Source organism: Globicephala melas, chromosome X, assembly GCF_963455315.2.
Source record: "Globicephala melas chromosome X, mGloMel1.2, whole genome shotgun sequence".
Lineage (NCBI taxonomy): Eukaryota > Metazoa > Chordata > Mammalia > Artiodactyla > Delphinidae > Globicephala > Globicephala melas.
In genome coordinates, this window is record NC_083335.1 from 38,001,769 (window position 1) to 38,025,824 (window position 24,056).

Genomic DNA, 24,056 nt, shown 5'->3' on the forward strand with positions numbered 1-24,056 from the left:
AGGCATTCTGGGCCAGTGAGATGGGTCTTTGTACTCTTTCATTCCAGTATACTTACGAAGTAAGTCCCATCAAATTTCTACAATTCCTTCAGAAAAACAAGCCATTAAAATTACACATTTCTTTTCATATATAGTGACTTTACATCCATTTTTAGGGTTTATGACTGTAAGATTCCTGGGCCCAACAATAAGATTCTCATTTATGTAATTAATCTTAAATATATTTTTATACAACATTTTTGAGCAGTGTTAGAATTCAAGCATCTATAGCTATTGCCATTCTATTCTCAAATGGTAAAATAAAATTGAAATCCAAACTATTAGATATCTTTCTATACTGACATTCTCAGTACTATTTGATGCAAAAATAATCCACATTTAAGAGAAACTTAAGAATTAAAAAGAGAACATTTGGGTTAGAGAAAGCTGGATAAAACGTAAAGAAATCTGTTATCCAAATGTGCAGTCTGTAAGCCACCCAGATGTTTTCAAAAACTAAATGTTGCTTCTGTGTGCCTCAAGCAATTAAAAATGAATGACCAAAAAATCATGACACTTTAGTATATCTGTAGAGGAGATCTTTAACCAAAACTTAAAGCAAAGTTAATCATATTTAGGACTATACATAATCATTAATTAATGTGCAATATCGTTATTAGGTACAGACAGGAAGTATATAAACACATAAAATTACTGTGATTAGCATAATTTTATTCTACAGTCGAACCATTTAAAAAATTTTTCCTAATCTTTCAACAGTCATTTTTTTGCCTAAAGTCAGCATTAATGTTAGTGCTTTCCTGATACCAAGTACTGTTTAGTAATCACAATAATTATTAACATCCATATACTTGGTCTTTCATATTTCAAGGTTCAGGATCTGACTGACCAAAACTAAGAAGTTCAACTACTATGTGGGAAGAATGGAGAGATCTTAGGGGATCCATTCTTGTTACTAGTCCTATCTGTAGGCCCTTATTATACAGCTGTGGCAGAGACAACAGAGTCTCATTTTTATCCAATTATTGTCCTTTTTGTTCTTTGTTGCTTCTAACACAAGAAAGGTATATAGTGGTGGTTAGTGTGGTCGTGTGTGCATGGGTGGGTGAAGCTGTGAGTTGTGAAGATGTAGGTGGCTACTCAGAAAAGACGTGAAAGGATGCAAATGGCATGGTTTTTCTTGTCACTGACCTTGGACAGGTACATTGCAATCAAATATCCAGACACCAAAGGAGAGTCAGAAGTTTAAATTGTAAATAGGTAAGAAAATACAAGTAGGAAAGCCTGGTGTCCCAATTAAAGTGTATATTTATAGTGCTTTCCTATGAATACTTTCACTTGAGAGAGTCTTTAGCCCAGTTTGAAACCTAATTTATCTGCATAATTACTCAGTTAATTTTAGTTCTTAAACAAACCGGAGATGGTAATCAGCAAATTGAGTGGCTCTACAACTTGAATTTGACGGAATGGTCTTCGCTTTATAAGTTTAGTAATGTCTGCCTTTCCGCTTCTGTCCATCAGATACAGATTTGATCGAGTTCCCAACAGCAAATTCACTCCTGTTCGTATATGAAAAGAAAAGTGCTATATTAGCTCAGATTACATTTTTATAATTGAATTTATACTAGTATTTTTGCTACTCCAGTGTGCTGATCTATGTAAAGGTGACGTTTATCATCTTAGGCTAATGTTAACTTCATTCTGTGTAAAAATGAACTCTCTGCCAACAGAACAAATTTATTTTCATTAAAATATTGAAGATAATACCCTCTGGCAATATTCTACTGGCTGGTGTCTTGTTTGCCATCACACAAATAGAACTTTATGTATATCTCAGCACCTTTCAGTAGTGTTCCAAACTTTATAAAAATCAATCAACCTTTTTGAAAGTTACCATTAAATATAAAATATGCCTAGTATATATCAAGCCTTCAATTCAGTTGATTTCTCATTGCTAACTGTAACATGGTTTTAATGCTTTTAGAATAATTGCATGTAAATTGTTTTTAAATTGAGTGATTCTGTGTTCACACATATATTAAAAAAACGTATATTGCTAAATGCCTATAAAATTAGTTTCTACTTTCATGTATTTACACTCCTACACTCTGTTATTTGTGTGCTGGCTTTATTCATTCTAATAGAAGCACTGTTTATAGACTGAATGAGAAGACTAAAATAGAAGATTGAAGTAAAGTTAGAATATACTTCAAATGGGGGTCAGTCTCAAGATGGTGGAGTAGAAAGACCCTGAACACACCTCTTTCCATGGGCATACAAAAATTACAACTATTTACGGAGCAACTGTGTATCAGAATGACCTGAAGACTAGCAGAAAAGATTTTCCACAACTAAAGACATAAAGAAGGAGCCACAACAAGATGGAAAGGAGTGGCAGAGATGTGGTTTAGTAAAGACCCACACCCCAGGGTCGATGACTCATAAACAAAAGGGATATCATAACCACAGAGGTTCTACTCAAGGAGCAAGGGGTCTGAAACCCACATTGGGTTCCCCAGCCTGGGGGTCTGGCACTGGGAAAATGAGTTCCTAGAACATCTGCCTTTGAAAATCAAGTGGGGCTTATGTTCAGGGGAGCTGGAGGGCTATAGGAAAAGGAAATTTCATTCTTACAGGGCATGCACAAAATCTCACATGCTCCAAGTGGCATGACGCAGGGCAGATGCAGTAGTGTGAAAGATGCCTGGGTCAGAACCACTTGTTGTTCTTAGAGAATCCCCCTGGAGAGGCATGAGGCAGCTGGGACCCCCCTGAGGACTGACACTGGCAGCAGCCATTTTGGGGATCTCGGTCTACCACATTGACACATATTATAATCTTTTATTTTTCAAAATATAAAACCACAAATGATAAAAATGAGTTACTAGACATTAAGTTCATCTCTGGGTAGTTGCCTGACTGGAATGATAATGAAGTAAACTTTGCTTTCTTGTTATCCAATACATTTTATTAGTAGAACTTTGAGGATGGCTTATTTTTTTCCAAATTGTTTAATCCACATAACTATAATGTTTGCTACACTGCTCTATTTTTAATTTAAAATTCTGTCTCCTGTTCAATCATACATTAAGCAAAGTCTATGAAACTGAAGGTAGGATGTTGGCATTTATTTGGGATTTTTCCCTTCCTTGCATTCATTTATTCTGTTTCATTTATGATTCAGACCCGCTTGAGGTAAAATATTGTCTCAGCATTACCAATGTGGTTACAATTCTTCTGGAACAAAAGGTTGAAAAAGTCTATCAAAGTTAAGATATTACACAAGGAACTTTCTCTACAAATCCTCAAGATATTTTAAAAACAAGAACCTGAAGAAATTTCTTTTAATATCTCATTAGGTATTATATGTTGCATTCTGCCCAAATTAAAAATGCTAAGCTTGAATTTTCAAATAATCATAACCTAGTCCAATTTTATATTTTAGCCAAGTTAATTTGGGCCGTAAAGAAAAACAGAATAAAAAGGGTAGGAAGTAATTCAAACAGCAAACTGCATTGAGTAAAAATAAATCAGCAAGTAAATAAATAAGCAAGTTAACTACTGTGTGTGTATATGTATGTGTATATATGTATATACTTGGAAATGGTTTTTCAATAGCAAACACATGTTTACATCTATGATTTTTCACAAGTTTGCTATATAGATAAAAATATATTCTTTAAAGTATAACAACTCAGTTTTAAGAAACAAAACTCACCCCACAAAGAACCACAGCAGATCTCAGAAGTGAATTCCTTTTCATACATGTGGATTAGTGGTTTTTTACATTCAGGAGAGACATAGAGTGGGTTAACATTGACTTCAGAGGGTTGCTTAGATGATTTCTCAGGTACTTCCACTAATCCAGCATATACTGTGAAGAGAAGATATTGAGAGAACTTACACCATATGCGCTTGAGTGTTTCCACAAATGAGACATAGCTTAGAAATATTCCTTTTCCTTTACTGTATTTTATTTTTTTATTGGAGCTATAATTTCTATAAATCCTAAACCATCAGTTAACACAAATCAAGATGGTCAGAATACATTTCTGAATATGAATATACTTCAAGTTACTGTGATTAAATTGCAAGTAAAATCCAGAAGAGGGACCCAATTTCTCAATTGTAGTTCAAATTTAGGTGCCATAAAGACTAAGTGAAGAGTAGATTTAAAAATATATATACATCCATCTGAATTTATGTCAAATGAGTATCAGAATGATTTGATTCTTTTCTGATAATGAACCAGTGGTCAAACACTGTATTTAATATGTGAACAGACTGCAGCATTCGGAGATTATATTAAATACACTTACAGATGGTACTGGCAAAGTCAGCATTTGCAGCCCCTTCAGAACCTTTGGAAGGAGATGAGTGGCTGGCAGAAAAACCTGATTCTGTTGATACTTCTGATATGTCCATAGTGTCATTCTCATCACCAGGTGCTGCAGGTGCAGCGCCTGAGGCAACGGCATTTGAGGCTTCACTTCTACCACCTAACTCCTAAAAGATGATTAAAAATTTATTTTGACTTTATTAGGAAATTAACAGTGAGAGAAATATGATATGCCTAGCGGTTATTTGAAAAAGAGAATACAAAATTTGTAACATCTTATAATTCTTTATCCTTATAAAATCCACATTTACCAGTAGAACTCAACAATGTTATCAAAAAAGAAATAGGGCTTCCCTGGTGGCGCAGTGGTTGAGAGTCCGCCTGCCGATGCAGGGGACACGGGTTCATGCCCTGGTCTGGGAAGATCCCACATGCCGCAGAGCGGCTGGGCCCGTGAGCCATGGCCGCTGAGCCTGCACGTCCAGAGCCTGTGCTCCGCAACGGGAGAGGCCACAATAGTGAAAGGCCCACGTACCGAAAAAAAAACCAAAACTAACTAACCTATATTGAGACAACTGATGCCAAAGTAGAAATTCAAGGAGCATGAACTCCTTAGCTGTATAATTTACGGACCTAAAATTTGTGGAGTTTTTACTATGCATTAGATACCCTGCTAGGCATCTTATTTACATATTGTTGTGAATCCTTGCAACAACCCAAAAAGTAAGATCATCTCCATTTTACTTACAAGGAAACTAAAGCTTAGCGAAGTTATATAATTTATTCAAGGTCATAGAGATAATTAAGAGGATCAGTTTGAAGCCAAAGTCTGTTTGATTCCAAAGCTTACATTCAGCTATGCTATGGTAGATTCAATTCCATTTTGTCAAATGACAAAGCTAATGATGGAAAATCAACTAACACAAATTCAAGAGTGTGAACATGCTTCAGTGAAAATTTAGCCAGATTCCATTAATTTACAGAGAAGAAATTCAACGATAAAAGTCACAAAATGTGACAGAATTTATGTGGGATGCCATATCCTGTGGAAAAACATACCAACAGGTTTTGGTAAGCCTGTTTGCTGATAAGCATTTCTTTGTTTCTAAACAGTGATTGAGACAGCTGTGCTGCCCTGTCAAAGACTTGTTTTTATGACCTTTCCTGCCACAAAAGTGTTGCCGCATAGCAATGGGAGATCAGCTCGGTGCTTTGTGACCACCTAGAGGGGTGGGATAGGGAGGGTGGGAGGGAGGGAGACGCAAGAGGGAAGAGATATGGGAACATATGTATATATATAACTGATTCACTTTGTTATAAAGCAGAAACTAACACACCATTGTAAAGCAATTATACTCCAATAAAGATGTTAAATTAAAAAAATAAAAGATTATCTCATCCTAAAAAAAATTAAAATAAAAAGATCCATTTACTCTGTAAACGTCAAAAACATTTCTTAAGATAACTGGAGATAACCAGGGGTGCTATGAAAACTGTCCTGGGACATCCTTTTTTAATGTTTTTAATTAAGATAAGTAGGTAGGCAGTTAGGTAGGTAGGTAGTAGGTAGGTAGGATGGATGGATGGATGGAAAGATAGCTAGATAGACAGATAGATAGATAGGTAGATAGATAGATAGACAGATAGAGAGGCAGGCATAGATACTTTCCCGCTGATGTTGCTTTCCCATTGGAAACCATCTAGGGAGTTTCCTCCTTCCTTGTTTTCTTTGTTTCCTTCCTTCATTGATTTCTTCCGTAATTACTGTATGCCTGCCATAGACGAAGCCCTAGGTTGGACCCTGGGATTGTGTGAGTAGGTAAAGAAAAGTAATCAAGGATGGATTAAAAATAGTTCCTGCCTTTTAAGAGTTTACAATCTATCGTGACAGAAGAGCAAGTAAACAAATAAATAAATTACAAAGTCATAAGTACTAAAATAAAACGATGGGCAAAATGCTTGCAAGTGCAGATGAAGGGGTGTGTAATTCTGCCTTGGGAAGTCAAAGATGATATATGAGTTGGATCATGAAGGATGACTAGTTCACAAGCAGAGAAGAGGTAAGGGGAAGCCTTATAGACAAAAGGAAGTGCTTGAACATGGTCACTAATTCATGAAAGAGCATGGCATCTTCTAAGCTAGTTATGATAGGACAATAGGCTGGGAAAATAAATTGGCATGATTTTTCCTTTGTCTGGAATCTCATCTGTTTTCAGATATCCAATACTCCCCATTTGTCAAGAATTAGTTCAAAACCCACGTGTTCCAGGAAATCTCTGTGATAATTCCTATTTATCTAGCATATGTGAAGCTACTTGAGTATTTTAAAACATATCTATAAAGTCTGTAAATATTTTGTGAATGACAAAATAATTGTCTAAACACAGTACACTACTTCTGTTTTAAATTGTATGTGTTAACACTTCCTCAAATAGTTAAAATAGAAGATAACAATTCCACTCCTAGGTATATAGCTCAAAGAATTAAAAAGAGAGACTCCAACAACTGATATTTGTATACCAATGTTCACAGCAGCCAAAGGTGAAAACGACCCAAGTGTCTATCAACATATGAATGGATAAACAAAATGTGATATATTCATACTACAGAATCTTATTCAGCCTTAAAAAGGAAGGAAATTCTGATACATGCTACAAAATGGATGAACCTTGAAAATATTATGCTAAGTGAAATACAGACACAAAAGGACAAATATTGTATGATTCTGCCTATATAAGGTACCTACACAGAAAGCAGAATAGAGGTTATTAGGGACTGGGGGGAGGGATAATGGGGAGTAAATTGTTTGTTTGAGATGATAAAAAATTTCCAGAAATGAATAGTAGTAATTGTTGTAAAACATCGTGAATGTACTTAATTCCACTGAACTGTACACTTAAAAAATGGTTAAAACATAAAATTTTATGTTATGTGTATTTTATCACAATAAAACCTCCCAGAAAAATGTATGTGTTAAGAGACACTATCCCAAGCATGTGATCTGAGTAATAAAGGTAAACAAATAAGATATTTTTGTCCCTGGAAGAAAATAGGAACCATCCAAATTAGAAGAAATAAAGATCTATCTACAGCTATAATTAAAAGTCTTTAAGGCTTTGGGATAGAAGTTTAAAATATATTTGTAATGGCTGGAAATATGACATATCACATGAAGAAATGCATTCACAAGGAGAAGAGTTCATTCTCCTTTTCAAATGGCACATTACCTCTGGTTTATGTTCAAATTCCTGGGATGCTGGTCTCTCCAATACTGGATCATGTATCTCTGAGCAATTTTCTTCTCCATTGAGTTCAAGGGCTTCACTCTCTTCATTGGTTCCACTGATTCCCTCATTTCCATTACTCTCTTTGCCTCTTCTTCCACTGCCTGTATTGGCTCTGTGTCCTTCATGGTCTCCAATGGCTTCACTGCCCCTAATGGCTGTACTTCCTCCGTGGCTTCTACTAGCTCTCTGGCTTCCATTGCTGCTGAAAGTTCCTTCCCCTCCATCACTTCCATCTTTACCATCTTGCTTGTAACTTCCACCTCTGCCACAGCTTGGTCTGATAACAAGATCCAATTAATGATAGAAAACCACCCAACAAAAACATATTTGAAAGTCAACAAATGAAACAAAATTAGTATGCCTTACACATATGTACTATCTCCAGGCATGTTTTTGTTCTATGTGAACACTACTGGTATGATATAGATATGAAAAATGTCCCTATGTCTTGTCAGTCTTAAATATTAAATTAACACCATAGCCACTGTCAATTCCCTGGCTGCATTTGGATGGCAGATGGAAGAGAACTTGCATCCTTTATTAGGAACATGTGTTAGGTTAGTAGCAATAATATGTTTTATTTTCTTAAACCGTAGACTACTTCATGCATTAGCAACTTCACAGCCACATGAATGATCAAGCCCATATTTTTGGTTCAACCACAACATATTTAAATAATTCTTATAATATATGTAATTTATGTTAATTTAAACATGTGCCTTTATTTTCTAACGTGTATTGTCTGCTTTGCAACAGATTTCCATTGATTGTTCTACTATTATCATCAGGAAGTTCAGTAATATAGATCTCATTAAGTTAAGATAGTCACTTAATTATTTGCTAAGAACACCAAGCTTAGCAAAATGTCTCAATGATCTTTTGCATAAGGGACAACATAAATATGTACCTATGATAATTCTAAAAGCAAATGAATTTAAGAACGGAATTCCTGGTAGTTTTTTAGTTGGCAAAAAAGAAAAAATGTTGAATGAATTGTAGTCTGTTCTGTCATGTATATCCCCAGTAACATTTGAAAATTAAAATAAAATATGGATTTCAATATTATAAAGCAAACAATTCTCCCACTGTTAATTACTTTTCTAAAAATATACTATATTAATGAATCACCTTTGAGAGCAGTTTAAATACAAACCATAAGCACATGTAAATAAGAACACACTGGCTGCTTATAGAGCAGGAACAAGTAACTATATATATATATATATATAGCATACTGGTGGTATGCCAAAAACACTACTTCACTAAATATTACCTCTTTGAGCAGCTACTCTATAAGAAGATAAAATTGAACAAGCACTGAATTTAGTTACAGCAGTCTTCAGAATCCCAAGGATAATGCTATGTTAGTAAGTTGGAGCTTAAAACTATCAAGTGAGTATCATGTTTGCACTTCATTTTTCTCAGCAAATTTAGAGATTTTGTTAACAAACATCAGGGCTTCAACTTACAATTATTAATAGGCACACTACTTAATTTGTCAGCCCATTTCTCACACTCATTGTGTTTTACAGGGTAGAATGATTCAGTAGCATTAATTTTAACAGAAACACCCAGACAGGTCCAGTTATAAAGAACTTAAAAAATAGTTGAATGCTAATAAAATATAGTATTACAAGAAATGCAAAATTAAGTGTTTTGCATTAAAATAATTTAAAATCTATTGTTGAAAATCAACCATTTACCAACATGCAAGTGCAATTCATTCATCCTCTTGGTAATAAATTTTAAAAGTAAACCAAAGATGCAAATAGTTTTGAAATGATAAAATATGGATAATGCAAGTAATCCAGAAAAACCAACCTTGGCCAACTAGGAGCATCATCACGACTATTGCCTTTGTCATCAACAACCTCATCATTGTCATCATCATCTTGGTCTTCACCAGCATCATTAGCCTGATCAACCTGGTTATCCAACTCATCACAGCCATTGTCATGGTCATAAGTATCTTCATAAGCATCATTAGAATCATCATCATCACCATCAGTATCAGCACCAGCATCATAGAGTTCAACATAATCACCATCCTCTTCAGGTGGCTGAATGACAGGTGCAGGAGTTAACCAATCATTCCGGAAGATTTCAGAGAGTGCATTATAGCCTACCCATTCATTTGTCAAGTAAACGGGGGGTGATATTTTTCCTACTTTAAATCCATCTGGAACCTGTGTGCACAAGAAAGGTTAATGTAGTCTCTAGTAGCCTTTCATTTTCTTCTAGATTGGAAAGCTTCCAGGCTGATAATATTTTAAAATGTATTTTCAATTGAAATGAAGATGTTCACTCACTATATAGAGCCAACATTTTTGTGAGGATGAGCTGCCAAAACCCAAACCTCAGGCTATGATCATTAATGGCCTTTCTGGATCACACAGGGCAAAATTTACTCACTTTGTTTTATATTAGTCCTACTTATCTGCTGAGAACTAGACATTTGGTTTTGGTGCTGGAGAAGAGAACAGATGATTTAACATTCTAGAGAAGACTGTCACTTTTTTCCTTTTGCTTTATCCTTTGATATTGGGATTAGCTCTTAAAATTGATATGTTAATTTCCCAGCTCTAGTTTTATACAACATAGGTTGTATTAAAGTAATGTAAACACTTCTAAGAAGTAAATTCATATAAATTCACCTTTAAGTATGGTATGTGTCCTATAAGCAACCTCTGAGCAATCTGAAAGGGGTGTATATGTAGTAGAGTAGAGGTAATTACAAAAGTAAAACAGAATGATCTGAAAGCAAACTGCAAAAATAAGTAGAAGGCCTTTTTATTTATGAAATTGGAAGGCATTTTATTTTTTGCTAAATGTTTTATCTTTATGCATTGCCTCATCATCCACGAAATATTAGACAAAAACTGAGCATCTAAACCTTACTCCTTAATTTGAGATTAGCTTCTGCAAATAGCTTTTTATCACTCCTCTCCCGAATATGTTATGACACAAGAATGTGAAAGTAAAATATTTTATGATAGATTAAATGTTTTTATATTTTACATTACAAAACATTTTACATTAAATGTTTTTACATCGATTAAATTTAATTTCTAGATTTCATATTCTGCATACTGACATACCAATAGAAATATATATTTGAAAGATTAATTTAAAAACTGAACACTTTAGCCTTTCCCTCGAATGAAGCTGAAAATATGTAAGTTAAAAGAAATTGAAATTTAAAAAGAACAGATATAAATGCTTTAAGAGTTAAGATGGAAACCTACATGGATGTCAACCAGCAACCTCTGATCAATAGTAGAATAAGGTGGTGATGACTGGGACCTCCTCCTGGTCACAGGGCTCTCTTCCTCAGAAGAAGATTCTGTGGAATGCCAAAAAGACATTAGTAACAGTTGTGATCACAGCCATGGACTTCATTTTTATAGTGTACCAGTTCAATCCCTTGGTATTTTTCTTGTAGTCTCTTTCCATTCTGGAGATATCACTTGGTAAATTCTTATGGGGCTAAGATCCTATGTTCTGTTTTCACAGACAGTGACAGGCTCAAGGTTTGTTCTGTTAGACCTGCATGGCTTTTTTTTTTTCAGTATTAAGTGTACACTTGCTAGGTATTTCTCTCTATCTGTGTAACAAGGTACATAATAAGACTGGTATACAGATAGTCCCATGGAAAAAAGAGAATGTATCAAGAAAAGGAAGGGCTGGGTGGTATTTCTGGCCTCCCATACTAACCAGTAGAAAAAGAGCCCAACAGTATACTAGAAGATGATGGATTAGACAAAACTTTCAAGAGGAGAGTTGACTCTTGAATCTTAATCCCCCAATTTCTACTCAATGATATATCTTCAAGTATTTCAATACAGTTGAAAAGTGAACAACTGAAAAGTGGCAAATCTTAGCCTTTTTTATAAAGCCAGGAACCCTTCTATAGAAGCTCTCTGCAATAGAACTTTCTGCAGTAATAGAAATATTCTGTATCTGCATTGTCCAATACAGTAGTCACTATCCACACATGGCTATTGAGCATTTGAAATATGGCCAGTGTGTCTGAGAGGTTGAATTTAAAATTTAACTTCATTTTCATTTTAGTTTTAATTTTAATAGCCACATTTTGCTAGTTGTATCACAATGCACAGCTCATTTCTATAGTGTAAATATTTCCATTTAAAATGCAAATTTGTCTGGATTAGAAGTCTGGATTTTTTTTTTTTTTTTGCGGTACACAGGCCTCTCACTGTTGTGGCCTCTCCCGTTGCAGAGCGCAGGCTCCGGACGCACAGGCTCAGCGGCCATGGCTCACAGGCCAAGCCGCTCCCGCGGCATGTGGGATCTTCCTGGATCAGGGCACGAACCCGTGTCCCCTGAATCGGCAGGTGGACTCTCAACCACTGCGCCACCAGGGAAGCCCAGAAGACTGGATTTTTGATATTAAGATTTGTGGTATAGTAAATAGCATCTGTGGTTAAAATAGAGTGAGAATATTTAGGCTCAAAGATCAGTAGATCTGGGTGAGTGTACTTAGAAAAAGCTTCACTAAGGGGACTCTCATGTCCCTTTTTATGGTTTTTGTGTGCTTGGAATTTGAAGATAAATAGTACCATCCCTCTTTTATTTGCAGCCTTGATACATATCCAAAGTATTGACACTAGAACTCGAAAAAGCATGTATTTGAAAACATTTCTATCTTTTGAGAATATTGTACTGAACACATCTTACACTTTATGTTCACATCGTCTGACACTGTTGTACTTTTGCAATTTATTATCTTTCCGTAGGAAACTATTTTCTCTCAGGTCTTTTGGTGTATCATTAGGCTAAGTAAGAAGTTTGGGTGAATGTCTGAGATTTTGAGGCAAATTTGTAGTAAGGTGTTCTGATTTCCTGCATCATGAAGTATTGAGTCTCATGGGAACTTCAAATCATCTATGTAGCACACACAATAAAATAAAAGAATTTTAGAGCTAAAAAGAACTTTAGCTATTATCTACCCAGATACTCTCCCTTTCTCCCTCCCACCACTGTTCATAAACGTTTTGGGGCCTATTCCAGAGTTTCCTTATTTCAAAATATACAATATGAATAAACCTTAAAGTTTTAGCTGTTTCTTCAGTATTAGCAAAATTAACCCTAGTCAAACCAGAAAGATTCTGGGGAAAAAAGTCCTAAAGTTTCTCTTCACACAGGCTTATCTTATTTCTCACAAGATAGTATTTCTGCACAAGGGGACACTACCATTTAAAAGAATTATGCCATTATCTGAGTCTCCTAAGAAGAAGAATGGGGTTTTAAAATTCAGGTCTTCGACTATATGATTTTCATACAGTGTACCTATATATCCATTTAATTATTGACATTTTAATAAAATCTATATGCTATATTTTACAGACAACTTGGGGACTCAGTCAGGCATTTTTCCCTTACTTAACTTACTTGAATTGCTTAAAAGTAGATAGTGCAAGATTTTATGACCCAAGGCATAACTTTTCACTTTGTTTATCTGATATGTCACAAATCTATAATTCATTTAAACTCTCTCAAAAGTACATCATAAAATAAAATACTTATTTGAAATTCATACCACAGTTTGTAAAGTTATTTTCTATGATTTTATGGATTAATTTTTCATTTTGAGTAACTACATTAATTTTTAACATTTAAGAGATACTGTATATATCTTACTTTGGGGAGGTGAAATAACAAACTGATAAATAAAACACATGCCCGCAACTACTCCATTTAATATTTCAATATTCTAAAGATTGCCTATAAATTTTAGCCTGTTGTAGAAGCCTCTCTCAAATTCCTTTCCCATATTTTTCACACATGGTTTAGAAACTAAAGCTGACCCCCCCTCCCGCCTCCCTAGACACATTCTTAACTACTACCCAACTGAAAGAAGAAACTTCAGAAAAATTACTTTCCATTTCTCAAAGGTCATCACTGATCACCTAATTGCCAAATCCAACGGCCTCCTGGTCTTAATCTTACTTGGCTTCCCTGACCCTATTGATTCATTCCTTCTTGAAATTCTTTCTTAACTTTTGCAAAATAAACTATTAAACATTAACTCCGTTTTGACTGTTTAAACTTTGTGCTTTGAATCACCTGATGCTGCTGGGCAATTTTGAGGATTTTGCGAACTTCTTTGTCTCATGTCAATGGGCTTCTGAGCTTGTTCCAAAAGAGACCGCTGAGGAACACTAATGAAAAGACAGAAAAGCATGTGTCACATCCTAACATTCATAAAGGGAATGTACAACTCCACATCAAGACCAACAAAAGTTTTAAGTATATGGGTATATATCAAACTAAAAAGAAGTAGAGCTTAAGTAATATTTTCCAATTTCCCCAGATCTGCTCTTTTATCTAGAAGAGAGAAACAATTTCCAAAATATAAAAAATTGTCTTTATACAAGTATGTTTCCTTCACATATATATTTATTTCTAAAAATTTCTATGAACTTTCTTTAAGCTAATATTCAGACATTATTGCTACCTGGGTAAAACAGCAAGAAACATAAATTTATAGTGTATGTGAGTATTCTAACATGATAAAAACTAAGTTATTTTTATGTTAAATATTCCACTATTATAATCCTTATTTCAAATGCTTGGAATTTGTGTTTTTTAATGTCCTGTTCCTAATTTAGATACATGGATAAATAGATAGGACACTTTAGTTTTCACTATTCAAATTCAGGGAATATTTAGAAAGTTTCTTTGGACCAGTTCTGCTAAATTTTATAGCTGCTTTGGAATTTCTAAATAGGAAGGACTTTGGTTATTGATTTAGGCCTAGAACAGACAAGAGTCTTTTCTATGACCCCAAATTTCAGGAAAGACTTAAGTTTCAGTTAAATTGATTTCATAAATATAACCATATTTAAAGTAAATATATATGCAATTCATAAATTCAAAACCCTTTTTTGTAAGAAGAACAACCAATTCCAGTTTAGTAGCAATATTGATTTTTATATACCTCATGCTTAACAGTTATATTGATTTTATATCATACCCCATGATACCAAAACAGATACACAAAACTAAACTGATTTCTCCCCCTTTGTTGTCAGAAGGATCATGACAACTCATTCATTGAATGCATAGTAAGAGAAAGTTCCCAATCTTGCTTTAAAATTTTTCAAAATTTCTGCACACCAGTTAAATCTAAGGACACAAATACATGGGGGTTTTAAAGAATAATAAGATAAGAATATACATGCTAAATACTATCAGCTCTATGCTATCTGACCATACTGTCCAGAATCTTGAATACAGTAAGTACTCAATAAGTATTTACTGAATGACTGAGTGAATGAATATAGGTTAAGTTCTCTCCACTATGAGTTGGAGTTGGAAGGGGTATGATTTTCAAGGAACATCTAAATTAAAATTTAGCATTCAAAAAATATGTCATGAAGAACCTAGGGGTAAGACAGGAATAAAGACACAGACCTACTAGAGAATGGACTTGAGGATATGTGGAGGGGGAAGGGTAAGCTGTGACAAAGCGAGAGAGTGGCATGGACATATATACACTACCAAACGTAAAATAGATAGCTAGTGGGAAGCAGCCGCATAGCACAGGGAGATCAGCTTGGTGCTTTGTGACCACCTAGAGGGGTGGGATAGGGAGGGTGGGAGGGAGGGAGACGCAAGAGGGAAGAGATAAGATGGGAACATATGTATATGTATAACTGATTCACTTTGTTATAAAGCAGAAACTAACACACCATTGTAAACCAATTATACTCCAATAAAGATGTAAAAAAACCCCAAATATAACACATTGCATACATCTAAAATATGAAACATGATCTTTGAAAATTACTGAAGATTATCAATATTACAGAGTTAAAAATTACAGTGACTGGTATAAAATATTGCTATAATATTGAGTTTTAGATTTGATTTTCCCTATAGGTTATTTTAGGTTTGCCCATTCTGTGGCATTAGGTTCTGAGGTTAGCGATTGTGTGTGTGTTTTACCATGTAGTACATCACAAATATCATGTAATTGAAGTGTACATGATACACATGAAATTTCACATCTTTTTATTGTAAATTACTAATTGAACGCTGTCCAAGAATTCACTGCTGTTTGTGTTATTAAATTGTGAATGTTACCAGCTAATCATCAAACTAAATAACACTGAGATTGCAGTATGTCCAAAGGTGAAAGATCTAGTTAATGGATTGTTGCAGTTTTAAGGTTTTAAATATGGGCCGGTGATATCATTGATGACTATGTTGTCATTAATATTTTAGTTTTGAATTCACACAGAACTTAGTATCACATAAATAAGCTTTAATTTCTCATATGACAGTAAATCAGAGTAATCTGAATATAGAAATCAGAGACACATACCTTGAAGAGAACTTCACACGATGTACACGATCCTGGTTGTAAGGCATAGAAATAGATCTCTCTTGAACCTTAAAGATACAATGCAATACTTTGGTAGAATTCTGAATCATACGTTTTTTGAGTTATTAATTCATGGGAAAATGTCATTCTTCACGAAGAGATATTTTCTTAAAAATCTAGCTTATAAAATCTGATTTTCATAAATAGATTGTATTTCATTATTACTTATAGTATAACATTAGAACTACTTAACCATAATTTTTGAATACATCCTTGAATTTTAGTATAACAACAGATTCTGGAGATCATATAATAAAACACCCTCATTTATTATTGAGGAATCTGTATCCCAGAGATGGAAAATGACTTTTCTAAGAACTTTACATCAAGTCAAAGGATATCTTTAATCAGACTGTAGGTCTCCCACCTGCTAATTTAATGTTCTTTCTATGTTTTCATATTACTTTTTATACCAAGTTCAAACTTCTCACTCACTCACCCTTTCTAAAGCTAATACTAGATTTTCAAAAGTTGTAACACACATACACATCACTAAAAACCTCTCAGGAGTCTAAAGTATTCCTTCTTTATTTTAAAAAATTTTTTATTGGAGTATAGATGCAATATTGTGTTAGTTTATACTGTACAGCAAAGTGAATCAGCTATATGTATACATATAGCCCCTCTTTTTTTTTTTTTTTTTTTGTGGTACGCGGGCCTCTCACTGCCGTGGTCTCTCCCGTTGCGGAGCACAGGCTCCGGACGCGCAGGCTCAGCGGCCATGGCTCACAGGCCCAGCCGCTCCGCGGCATGTGGGATCCTCCCAGACTGGGGCATGAACCTGTGTCCCCTGCATCGGCAGGTGGACTCTCAACCACTGTGCCACCAGGGAAGCCCCCCTCTTTTTTGGATTACCTTCTCATTTAGGTCACCACAGAGCATTGAGTAGAGTTCCCTGTGCTATACAGTAGGTTCTCATTAGTTATTTTATACATAGTATCAATAGTGTATATATGTCAATCCCAATCTCCCAATTCATCCCACCCCCCCTTTTGCCCTTGGCATCTATATGTTTGTTCTCTATGTCTCTATTTCTGCTTTGTAAATAAGATCGCCTGTACCAATTTTTTTCAGATTCCACATATGTGTGTTAATATACAATATCTGTTTTTCTCTTTCTGACTTACTTCACTCTGTATGACAGACTCTAAGTCCATCCACGTCTGCACAAATGACCAATTTCGCTCCTTTTTATGACTGAGTAATATTCTGTTTTATATATGTACCACATCTTCTTTATCCATTCCTCTGTTGACGGACATTTAGGTTGCTTCCATGTCCTGGCTATTTTAAATAGTACTACAATGAACAATGGGGTGCATGTGTCTTTTGAATTATGGTTTTCTCTGGGTATATTCCCAGTAGTGGGATTGCTGGGTCATATGGTAATTCCATATTTAGTTTTTTAAGGAATCTGAATACTGTTCTCCATAGTGGCTTTATCAATTTACATTCTCACCAACAATGCATGAAGATTCCCTTTTCTCCACACCCTCTCCAGCATTTATTGTTTGTAGATTTTTTGATGATGGACATTCTGACAGGTGTCAGGTGGTACCTCATTGTAGTTTTGATTTGCATTTCTCTAATAATTAGTGATGTTGAGCATCTTTTCGTGTGTGCGTCGGCCATTTGTATGTCTTCTTTGGAGAAATGTCTATTTAGGTCTTCTGCCCATTTTTGGACTGGGTTGTTTATTTTTATTGATACTGAGCTTCATGAGCTGTTTGTATATTTTGGAGATTAATCCTTTGTCAGTTGCCTCATTTGGAAATATTTTCTCTTATTCTTTGAGCTGTCTTTTCGTTTTGTTTATGGTTTCCTTTGTTGTGCAAAAGCTTTTAAGTTTAACTATGTCCCATTTGTTTATCTTTGTTTTTATTCTTATTACTCTAGGAGGTGGGTCAAAAAAGATCTTGCTAAGATTTATGTCAAAGAGTGTTCTGCCTATGTTTTCCTCCAAGAGTTTTATAGTGTCTGGCCTTACTCATCTTTAAGAAAGTATGTTTTTTTCACTTTACAACTTGACTGTAATGTAATAATCAGAGTTCCAAATACTTTTCAATTCTAAATAAATAAATTTTTATTTTATTAACTATTCATTCATCTCATACAGCAAAAGACAAGAAAGAGCACATATAATGATCCAGCTTCCATCAGCAGTGCAGATTTACCTTCTGCCAGCATTAATATATAGGGCCATGGAGTGTTGCCTTGCCTAATTTAATTTTATATCTCTAGGTTTCTACTCAAAATAGTTTTTAGCTACCCCCCAAAATAGATCATTCTGACATTCAACAAGGCAGTCATATTAGATTCTTTAGAAAGGAAAATTCAACATGTTACAATAAAAAATAAATTTAGCATTTTCATGCTGATAACATCACGCTATAGTTTCTAGAAACTATAATAACCTTACTACACTTTTTTTCTCTTATGTAGTAACTTATCAAGGTTGTCTTTATACTCCAACAGACAGATACATAAGAAGTGAGAAATGTTGTCAATCGTTCACATGTTTTGTTAATGAATGTTTCCAAATACAACCAGATGTTTGGCAGTATGCAGGATAAGCATCTGACTGACTTTTTCCACTTTTGATTCAGATAACTGGAATCATATTGACCCAGTCTAGGCCTCCTGGTTCATGAAGCTGATCTCAGAAAGTTTATTGAAACTAGTTTACCAGAGGCCAAAATTACTCAGAAGAGATAAAGGCCCAAAATAAGTAAGGCTAATGCCTAATATGAATTGACTGTATTTGTTCTGAAAAATGGGGAGAAGAAAATGAGTAGTAAGAATAGCATATGTTATGGCAAATGATGTATTCCAAATCAACCAGACACAGCTCATTATATTTTGGGCTTAACGTATCATGCTTATAGTAATAATTCTTATCTGGGAGTAAGAGTAAAGTCATCATTTAATAAGGCAGAGAGGGGGACATATTGCCTCTTGTAATTAAATAATAAAATCCAGCCTATGTTCCTTCTGCCAGTAATTAGTATTTATAAAGCAGTACTCTGTTATTCATTTCAGAGGACTGTTAGTATCAGAAAGAACATATTTATAAAGGATGGACCCAGCAATTCCTCTACTGGGCATATACCCAGAGAAAACCATAATTCCAAAAGACACATGTGGATAGCTTCAAGACGGCAGAGGAGTAAGACATGGAGATCACCTTCCTCCCCACAAGTACATCAAAAATACATCTACATGAGGAACAGCTCCTACAGAACACCTACTGAACGCTGGCAGAAGACCTCAGACTTCCCAAAAGGCAAGAAACTCCCCACATACTTGGGTAGGGCAAAAGAAAAAAGAAAAAACAGAGACAAAAGAATAGTGATGGGACCTGCACCTCTGGGAGGGAGCTGTGAAGGAGGAATAGTTTCCACACACTAGTAAGCCACTTCACTGGCAGAGATAGGGGGTGGGCGGGGGGGGGGAAGCTTCGGAGACATGGAGGAGAGCACAGCAACAGGGGTGCTGAGGGCAAAGCGGAGAGATTCTCGCAACAGAGAATCACTGCTGACCAGGACTCACCAGCCTTAGAGGCTTGTCTGCTCACCTGCTGGGGTGGGTGGGGGCTGGAGGCTGAGGCTTGGGCTTCGGAATTCAGAACCCAGGGAGAGGACTGGGGTTGGCTGCATGAACACAGCCTGAAGGGGGCTAGTGCACCACAGCTAGCCAGGAGGGAGACTGGGAAAAAGTCTGGAATTGCCTAAGAGGCAAAAGACCATTGTTTTGGGGTGCGTGAAGAGAGGGGATTCAGAGTACCACCTAAACAAGCTCCAGAGATGGGCGTGAGCCATGGCTACCAGCACAGAACCCAGAGACAGGCATGAAATGCTAAGGCTGCTACTGCAGCCACCAAGAAGACTGTGTGCAAGCACAGGTTACTATCCACATCTCCCCTCCTGGAAGCCTGTAGAGCCCGCCACTGCCAGGGTCCCGTGATCCAGGGAAAACTTCCCCGGGAGAACACACGGCGCGCCTCAGGCTGTTGCGATGTCACGTGGGCCTCCGCCGCTGCAGGTTTGCCCTGCATGCCGTACCCCTCCCTCCCCCTGGCCTGAGTGAGCCAGAGTCCCCAAATCAGCAGCTACTTTAACCCTGTCCTGTCGGGGCGGGGAACAGATGCCTCAGGCGACCTACATGTAAAGGTGAGGCCAAATCCAAAGCTGAACCCCAGGAGCTGTGTGAACAAAGAAGAGAAAGGGATATCTCTCCATGCAGCCACAGGAGCAGTGGATTAAATCTCTACAATCAAATTAATGTACCCTGCATCTGTGAAATACCTGAATAGGCAACGAATCATCCCAAAATTGAGGCGGTGACTTTGGGAGCAACTATAGACTTGTGGTTTCTTTTCTGCACCTAATTTGTTTCTGGTTTTATGTTTATCTTAGTTTAGTATTTAGAGCTTATTATCATAGGTAGATTTGTTTATTGATTTGGTTGCTCTCTCCCTTTCTTTATATATATATACATATATATATATATATATATTTCCCTTGTTCACCCTTCGTGAGTATGTATGCTTCTTTGTGTGATTTTTTTCTGTATAGCTTTGCTTTTAGCATTTGTCCTAGGGTTCTTTCTGTCGGATTTTTGGGGGGTTTTTTTAGTATAGTTTTTAGCACTTGTTATCATTGGTGGATTTGCTTTTCGGTTTGGTTGCTCTCTTCTTTCATTAATTACTTTTTATTTTTAATAATATATATTTTATTTTTTATTTTAATAACTATTTTTCTTTCTTTCTTTTTTTTCCTCCCTTTTCTTCAGAGCCATTTGGTTGACAGACTCTAGGTGCTCCAGCAGGTGTCAGGCCTAAGCCTCTGAGGTGGGAGAGCTGAGTTCAGGACATTGGACCACCAGGGACCTCCCAGAGCCACGTAATATCAAATGGCGAGAGCTCCTTCAGAGATCTCCATCTCAACGTGAAGACCCAGCTCCACTCAACGACCAGCAAGCTACAGTGCTGGACACCCTATGCCAAACAACTAGCAAGACAGGAACACAACCCCACCCATTAGCAGAGAGGCTGCCTAAAATCACAATAAGTTCACAGACACCCAAAAACACACCACCGGATATGGTCCTGCCCACCAGAAAGACAAGATCTAGTCTCATCCACCAGAACACAGGCACCAGTCCCCTCCACCAGGAAGCCTACACAACCCACTGAATCAACCTCACCCACGGGGTCAGACACCAAAAACAACGGGAACTGTGAACCTCTAGCCTGTGAAAACGAGACCCCAAACACAGTAAGTTAAGCGAAATGAGAAGACAGAGAAATACATAGCAGACGAAGGAGCAAGCAAACCAAATAAATGAAGAGGAAATAGGCAGTCAACCTGAAAAAGAATTCAGAGTAAAGACAGTAAAGATGATCCGAAATCTTGGAAATAAAATATACAAGAAACGGGCTTCACTGGTGGCGCAGTGGTTGAGAGTCCGCCTGCTGATGCAGGGACCATGGGTTCATGTCCTGGTCTGGGAAGATCCCACATGCCACGGAGTGGCTAGGCTCATGAGCCATGGCCGCTGAGCCTGTGCGTCCGGAGCCTGGGCTCCACAATGGTAGAGGCCACAACAGTGAGAGGCCCGCATACCGCAAAAATAATTTAAAAAAATACAAGAAACGTTTAACAAGGACCTAGAAGAACTAAAGAGCAAACAAACAGTGATGAACAACACAATAAATGAAATGAAAAACTCTCTAGAAGGAATCAATAGCAGAAAAACTGAGGCAGAAGAACGGATAAGTGACCTGGAAGATAAAATAGTGGAAATAACTACTGCAGAGCAGGATAAAGAAAAAAGAATGAAGAGAATTGAGGACAGGCTCAGAGACCTCTGGGAAAACATTAAATGCACCAGCATTTGAATTATAGTGGTCCCAAAAGAAGAAGAGAGAAAAAAAGGTACTGAGAAAATATTTGAAGAGATTATACTTGAAAACTTCCCTAATAATGGAAAGAAAATAGTCAATCAAGTCCACAAGCACAGAGGGTCCCATACAGGATAAATCCAAGGTGAAACACGTCAAGACACATATTAATCAAACTATCAAAAATTAAATAAAAAGAAAAAATATTAAAAGCAGCAAGGGAAAAGCAACAAATAACATACAAGGGAATCCCCATATGGTTAACATCTGATCTTTCTGCAGAAACTCTACAAGCCAGAAGGGAGTGGCAGGACATATTTAAAATGATGAAAGGGAAAAACCTACAACCAAGATTACTCTACCCAGCAAGGATCTCATTTAGATTCAACAGGAAATTAAAACCTTTACAGACAAGCAAAAGTTAAGAGAATTCAGCACCACCAAACCAGCTTTACAACAAATGCTAAAGGAACTTCTCTATGCAGGAAACACAAGAGAAGGAAAACACCTACAATAACAAACCCAAAACAATTAAGAAAATGGTAATAGGAACACACATATCAATAACTACCTTAAAGGTAAATGGATTAAATACTCCAACAAAAGACACAGACTGGCTGAATGGATACAAAAACAAGACCTGTACATATGCTGTCTACAAGAGACCCACTTCAGACCTAGGGACACATACAAACTGAAAGTGAGGGGATGGAAAAACATATTCCATGCAAATGGAAATCAAAAGAAAGCTGGAGTAGCAATTCTCATATCACACGAAATACACTTTAAAATAAATACTATTACAAGAAAAAAAGAAGGACACTACATAATGATCAAGGGATCAATCCAAGAAGAAGACATAACAATTGTAAATATTTATGCACCCAACATAGGAGCACCTCAATACATAAGGCAAATGTTAACAGCCATAAAAGGGGAAATCGACAGTAACACAATCATAGTAGGGAATCTTAACACCCCACTTTCACCAATGGACAGATCATCCAAAATGAAAATAAAAAAGGAAACACAAGCTTTAAATGATACATTAAACAAGATGGATTTAATTGATATTTATAGGATATTCCATCCAAAAACAACAGAATACACTTTCTTCTCAAGTGTTCATGGAACATTCTCCAGGACAGATCATATCTTGGGTCACAAATGAAGCCTTGGTAAATTTAAGAAAACTGAAATCTTACCAAGTATCTTTTCTGACCACAATGCTATGAGACTAGATATCCATTACAGGAAAAACCTGTGAAACATACAAACACATGGAGGCTAAAAAACACACTACTAAATAACCAAGAGATCACTGAAGATATCAAAGAGGAAATCAAAAAATACCTAGAAACAAATGACAGTGAAAACAAGATGACCCCAAACCTATGGGATGCAGCAAAAGCAGTTCTAAGAGGGAAGTTTATAGCAATACAATCCTATCTCAAGAAAGAAGAAACATCTCAAATAAACAACCTAACCTTACACCTAAAGCAATTAGAGAAAGAAGAACAAAAAAACCCCAAGGTTAGCAGAAAGAAAGAAATCATAAAAATCAGATCAGAAATAAATAAAAAAGAAATGAAGGAAACAGTAGCTGCGATCAGTAAAATGAAAAGCTGGTTCTTTGAGAAGATAAACAAAATTGATAAATCACGAGCCATACTCATAAAGAAAAATGGGAGAAGGCTCAAATCAATAGAATGAGCAATGAAGAATGATAAGTAACAACGGACACTGCAAAAATACAAAGGGTCATGAGAGATTACTACAAGCAACTGTATGCCAATAAAATGGACAACCTGGAAGAAATGGACAAATTCTTAGATTAGAAAAGCATGACCTCCCGAGTCTGAACCAGGAAGAAATAGAAAATATAAACAGACCAATCACAAGCACTGAAATTGAAACTGTGATTAAAAATCTCCCAACAAACAAAAGCCCAGGACCAGATGGCTTCACAGGCGAATTCTATCAAACATTTAGAGAAGAGCTAACACCTATCCTTCTCAAACTCTTCCAAAATATACCAGAGTGAGGAACTCTCCCAAACTTATTCTACAAGGCCACTATCTCCCTGACACCAAAACCAGACAAAGACGTCACAAAAAA

General features: G+C 36.2%; 1 protein-coding gene across 2 annotated transcripts in view; it reads right to left on the reverse strand.

The window, feature by feature from the left end:
* The window catches only part of NRK (Nik related kinase), a 169,384-nt gene that overhangs the window by 17,065 nt on the left and 128,263 nt on the right, over positions 1-24,056 (reverse strand). For both annotated transcript variants that reach the window (XM_060292645.1, XM_060292644.1), the window contains exons 15-22: positions 15,977-16,044; positions 13,714-13,808; positions 10,872-10,969; positions 9,448-9,812; positions 7,567-7,903; positions 4,320-4,506; positions 3,719-3,874; positions 1,416-1,559 (exon numbers count right to left, since the gene is read on the reverse strand). In XM_060292645.1, coding sequence (XP_060148628.1) covers positions 1,416-1,559; positions 3,719-3,874; positions 4,320-4,506; positions 7,567-7,903; positions 9,448-9,812; positions 10,872-10,969; positions 13,714-13,808; positions 15,977-16,044 — 1,450 coding nt within the window. The remainder of the gene's footprint in view (positions 1-1,415; positions 1,560-3,718; positions 3,875-4,319; positions 4,507-7,566; positions 7,904-9,447; positions 9,813-10,871; positions 10,970-13,713; positions 13,809-15,976; positions 16,045-24,056) is intronic.